General features: G+C 42.3%; 1 protein-coding gene across 1 annotated transcript in view; it reads right to left on the bottom strand.

Annotated features, from left to right (window-relative positions):
- LOC109969099 (serine/threonine-protein kinase 35-like) overlaps positions 1–5,994 on the bottom strand; it is a 15,146-nt gene that overhangs the window by 7,201 nt on the left and 1,951 nt on the right. Inside the window, 1 exon segment of the mRNA XM_020615774.1 lies at positions 5,415–5,994. This exon segment is cut by the window's right edge and continues 64 nt beyond it. Within this exon segment, the coding sequence (XP_020471430.1) occupies positions 5,438–5,994 (557 nt within the window). The 3' untranslated portion in view covers positions 5,415–5,437.

Here is a 5,994-nt window from a genome sequence, read left to right as displayed (position 1 = left end):
ACCAAAAAATGCAGATGAGCTGAAGGCCACTGTCAAAGAAACCTGGGCTTCCATACCACCTCAGCAGTGCCACAAACTGATCATCTCCATGCCACGCCGAATTGAGGCAGTAATTAAAGCAAAAGGAGCCCCTACTAAGTATCGAGTACATATACAGTAAAAACATACTTTCCAGAAGGCCAACAATTCACTAAAAATGTTTTTTATAGGTCTTATGAGGTATTCTAATTTATTGAGATAGTGAATTGGTGGGTTTTTGTTAAATGTGAGCAAAGTCATCACAATTAAAAGACCCAACAGCTTAAACTACTTCAGTCTGTGTGTACTGAATTTATATAATACACGAGTTTCAATATTTGAGTTGAATTACTGAAATAAATGGACTTTTTCACAATATTCTAATTTATTGAGATGCACCTGTACTTGGTGAGGTGGTACCTCTTCAAATAGTAGAAAAGATTTGTTGTGTTTCCAGTCTTTCTCAGCACAGGTTGCCTGCATATCTGGCAGTGAATATCATTCTGTAGCTTGTCCACCTTTAGAAATCCAAACCATTCCCAAATGACCAATGCTGTGTGGCCCGTCTTGCAACAATTTCCTTCTCTTCTGCCGACATCTGACTCTCCTCATGGTTGCCAATTTCCATGGTTTTCCCCCCTTGTTTTGGACCTACATGTGTCGTCTGTGCAGCGCTATTGCTGTAGCCTGATTGGGTCGATGTGCATCACATGCAATATCAACCTAACAATGCAGAACAAATACTTTTATCGATTGAAAATTACTCATATATTTATCATCATTATTGAGGGAAATGATATGTAGTGTTTTAAACCACCCAGCCCTAGATGAAATAGTAAATTTATAAAGTAAATCATAAGTTCAAGAAACCCCACTGTCTAAAAAGACATTTTTTAAAGTCCAATAAATGCTAGGGACAGGCATTTCAAGCCAAATTGCTATTCAATATTTACTGGGAACTAGACACTGGTCAGACACGCCTTTTCAACACTTGTAAAAATGACTGCACAGCTCACATGCATTATCATCTTACAGTTTATTCCATCATGCCGTGACCGTGTTTCTTGATGGCTGTAGTCTGCATGTTTCTACCCTTTGTATTTGGTGTTGTAGAAAAATGATATACTGACCTCGTTACCACATTATTTCCAGGCACCGGTAAAAGCAAGGGAAAACAGTGGCTTGTTGTTTTAAAGGCAAAACCAGTGCAATAAAATATACTTTTTTTTTATTTAATGACTATTTAAAAATCATTGCCCATCCCTAATAAATGTATGATGTTTCCAAAGTTAGTGAGCAATTGTGTTAAATAATCATGATCTCAATATTGACCAAAGTAATCGTGATTATGATTTTTGCTGTAACCATGCAGCCCCAGTATGTATGGGCATATAAATACTGTAGGTCTGACCGAATATTCTGCCAGTAATTACTCATTTCAGCTGATACAACTGACCATGACACAGGCTATAAATGAATAGTTTAGACACCGTAATGAGCTAGGAACAATGAGCTAGGAGAAATAAAAGTTCCATTAGAAATTCAGTTCCGTTGTTTTTCAGATGCTGTTCAAGACTTGTTCTCATAAGTGAGATCTGTACTTGTCCACTGAACCATACTGAAGTCATTTACACACTTAGAAGACAGTCCATTTATTATTATATATCTACAGTCATGTGAAAAATTAGGACACCCTTTGAAAGCATGTGTATTTTGTAACATGTTTTAATATATGGTTATTTAATCTAAATTTTAACAATACAGAGAGATTAAAGTAATACAACTAAACAAGTAAAACTGAAGAAAAGTCTTTTCAAGATCTTCTGTAAATGTAATTCTACAAAAATGCCTATTCTAACTGAGGAAAAAGATAGCACACCCTCACATGTATGCCCTCTTAAAATGGCTCAAATCACACACAGGTATATCACACCAGGTGCACATAATTAGTAGATTGTTACTCAGCATTTTGAATGAGGCTTGCCCCATCTAAACCTCAAACATTTAGTTTGGTGTGCTCCTGACTGTTGAAGTGAGAGTGAGCACCATGGTGAGAGCAAAAGAGCTGTCAGAGGCCTTCAGAAAAAACATTGTAGCAGCCTATGAGTCTGGTAAAGGATTTAAAAAGATCTCAAAAGATTTTGAAATCAGCCATTCCACTGTCCGGAAGATAGTCTACAAGTGGAGGGCTTTCAAAACAACTGCCAACATGCCCAGGTCTGGTCGCCCCAGCAAGTTCACACCAAGAGCAGACCGCAAGATGCTAAAAGAGGTCTCCAAAAACCCTAAAATGTCATCTCGAGACCTACAGCAGGCTCTGGCTACTGTTGATGTAGAAGTGCATGCCTCTACAATCAGAAAGAGACTGCACAAGTTTAACTTGCATGGGAGGCGTGCAAGGAGGAAACCTTTGCTCTCTAAGAGAAACATCAAGGCCAGACTGACATTTGCCAGAGAGAATGTTGACAAAGACCAGGACTTCTGGAATAATGTTCTTTGGACAGATGAGTCCAAAATTGAATTATTTGGACACCAGAGCAGAGGACATGTTTGGCGTAAACCAAACACAGCATTCCAGGAAAAGAACCTCATACCAACTGTGAAGCATGGAGGTGGAAGTGTCATGGTTTGGGGCTGCTTTGCTGCAGCAGGACCTGGTCAGCTCACCATCATAGAATCCACCATGAATTCTACTGTGTATCAGAAGGTGTTTTTTCTGAAGGCCTCTGACAGCTCTTTTGCTCTTACCATGGTGCTCACTCTCACTTCAACAGTCAGGAGCACACCAAACTAAATGTCTGAGGTTCAGATAGGGCAAGCCTCATTCAAAATGCTGAGTAATGATCTACTAATTATGTGCACCTGGTGTGATATACCTGTGTGTGATTTGAGCCATTTTAAGAGGGCATACATGTGAGGGTGTGCTATCTTTTTCCTCAGTTAGAATAGGCATTTTTGTAGAATTACATTTACAGAAGATCTTGAAAAGACTTTTCTTCAGTTTTACTTGTTTAGTTGTATTACTTTAATCTCTCTGTATTGTTAAAATTTAGATTAAATAACCATATATTAAAACATGTTACAAAATACACATGCTTTCAAAGGGTGTCCTAATTTTTTCACATGACTGTAGTTCAGTGTTTGGTGAACATGCACAGAGTCAAGTGGGGGATGGAGAAAATAAGCGGGTGGGAGAGAAGGGATGGTTTAGCTGGGATATTTGCGGCTCCTACCCCCACCCTGCTCACATAATATGCACTCATCACCATCCCCCTTCAAGAGCAAAGCACATGATGTAAGAACAATGATAAAAGGTAGGATCAGTGGTTTTCACATACAAGAGAAAGTGATTCAAAAAAGAAGGAACAAGCTGCTAACCAGCATGTGTACTATGTACAAAACAACAGGAGGAGCATGTACACGCTCAGTGAACCTCTTTAAAACACAGGTGCTGATGGATCTGTGGCCCTGGGGCGGCTGGGGCTTTGGTAGCATAAGAGGTGTCTTGGTTAGCTCCAGTACAATTCATCAGGCTCCAGGCAAGACAAGTGACAGCACCAAAGCACATACATGAGGATGTCACTGCAGTTACCAAACATGTACTGAAAGACACCAAGAGCACCCCCCGCCCTCGCTCCTTGCCATTCACTTGCACACAGAAATGAATGCCATGGAACTAGAACATACAGTATCAGAAAACTGCACACTGAAATTGGCACTTAATGTTGTTGCCTCAGGCCGGAACATGCCTGAGGACAAAGATTCTAAGATGAATTATTAAAAAGCCTCACAACTATAAAACTAACAGTCTCAAGGAACCAAAAACCAATGCAGGTAACAGCTTGACCCTGAACTTCAACCAGCCCCAGATATGCCTCAATTCCTGGATGTACTTGTCTTCTTGACTTTGATCTACATCCCTACTACAGAGTGTGGATGGTAAATGGACTGTATTTTATATAGCGCTTTCTCACAGTGTGTTGCACTGGTCAAAGTGCTTTACAGTAGATCATACACCATTCACACACCAATGACGACAGACTGCCACGCACCGGCGCTAGTCAAGCCACCGGGAGCAACTCGGGGTTCAGTGTCTTGCTCAGGGACACCTAGGCATGCGGGGAGACCGGGAGTCGAACCACCAACTTGCTGGTCAGGAGACGAGTGCCCTACCTGGCTTCTATTCTACTGCTGACTCCGGACAGATGTGGTAAAGCCTGCAGTACATCACAGACTACAGGATGCTGAAATCTCACCTGGAACTCAACAGTCCCACTGCTGTTCAGAGAAGCAGGTACATTAGTACCTGTACTGACAACATCTTGCCCACCATACAAGTCAGGAGGTTTCCCCAACCAGAAACCCTCATGAAACAGAAACAGTCATGTATGCCACATGCTGCGTGCTCGCTCTTGTAGATTCAGATCAGGCGATGAGATGGAGTACAAAGCTGCAAAGTACAGACTGAGGAAAGCCATCATAGTGGCCAAGAGGCAGTACAGAGAGAAGCTGAATGGCTTCTATTCTACTGCTGACTCCGGACGGATGTGGCAAGGTCTGCAGCACATCACAGACTACAAGACCACCACCAGCATCATCAGCCCCACAGGCAGCCTGCTGGATAACCTCAACAACTTCTACACCCGCTTTGAGACCTCGAGCCACAACACAGAGAGGAGGCAAAAAAAAAAAAAAAGTTTATTTGTAATGAAATCAGTTTAGTTCACAAGCAAGTGAAGATCCTCTGCTATCCGTCTCCATACGTTATCTTTGTATTCAATATCTTTGTAGTTTTTGTCCTTTTTATCATAGATGACTGAATTCGCTGAAACAAATTGGATTAAGCGGTCCGCCATGTTGAATTTGACGTGTCAACAAGCTGCATTGTGATTGGTCAGAGGTGCTGCCGTCGCCGCAACGAGTTGGAAAAATTGACCCGGAGGCGAAAAAAATTAATGTCGCTTTTCGCGTCTTGAAATTACGTTGGCGGTGTGCAATGTATCATTGACAAGTTATTGGTTCGAAAAATATTATTGACGCACGAATAAATCGCGCGTTAAATTCGCGTCTGATGTGAAAGGGCCTTAAGTAGTGCAAAATGTAACAGCAGTCCGATATAGGTAGCAACTACAGCAAGTCTCATTATATGTTAAAGGGAAGAAGTCTTGCAGCTGCAATAGCTGCATTTCCACTACTGGAACCTAACGAGAGGTGCACCCTGTGCTTCCCTTAACCATCACCTGGCATAACCTCACGAGTTGATGCAGACCACCCTACTTCACTTTTCCACTGTATCGGTCACTAAAGTGAAAATGCAATAAGTCACAGATGTGGCAGTTTTAGCAGACAGAACATTAAAACAGGTGGGGCGTGATTATACTTAAAGACTCAAGTACCTGTGAAACAGTCTGGCTGAGGGTCACGCAGCACACATAACCTGGCCCACTCTGGTCTGCAGCTCAAAAGCATCTGGCCGGTCCTGAGGGTTGACGGCGAGCATGTCCCGTAGCAGCTTCCGCACTCCATCAGACATACATGACCTACGTTTCTGTGGGATGTTCAGTACCATCTTTGGATTCTCTAGCAGTGCCTCACCCACTGGCACAATGTCTGGTCCTTGTCTCACATATGTTCCCAGCAGCTCCCGCTTAGACTCCGCATCAATGAAAGTAATTCTCTCCAACATTGCCCAGATGATAATGCCTAGAGCAAATATGTCAGCCTTAGCTGTGTAGTGGCCCTCCCACACCTCGGGAGCCATAAAGAAGTCTGAGCCACACGCTGAAGACAACCAAAACTTGTTTACGTTGACATTTTTGATCTTGTCTTCACCTTCTTTGCCCTCACTAGCATTACTTAAACCAGCACACACCTTACTCAGGCCAAAGTCAGCCACTTTGAGGACCGGTGCCCCAGACTTCTCAGAGATAAGGATGTTGTCAGGTTTGAGGTCTCTGTGGACAATGTTGTTTTCTT

Source organism: Monopterus albus, unplaced genomic scaffold (genome assembly GCF_001952655.1).
Source record: "Monopterus albus unplaced genomic scaffold, M_albus_1.0 scaffold170.1, whole genome shotgun sequence".
Classification (NCBI taxonomy): domain Eukaryota; kingdom Metazoa; phylum Chordata; class Actinopteri; order Synbranchiformes; family Synbranchidae; genus Monopterus; species Monopterus albus.
The sequence above is the reverse complement of the archived record's forward strand: the minus strand, read 5'-3'. Positions and strand labels throughout refer to the sequence as shown.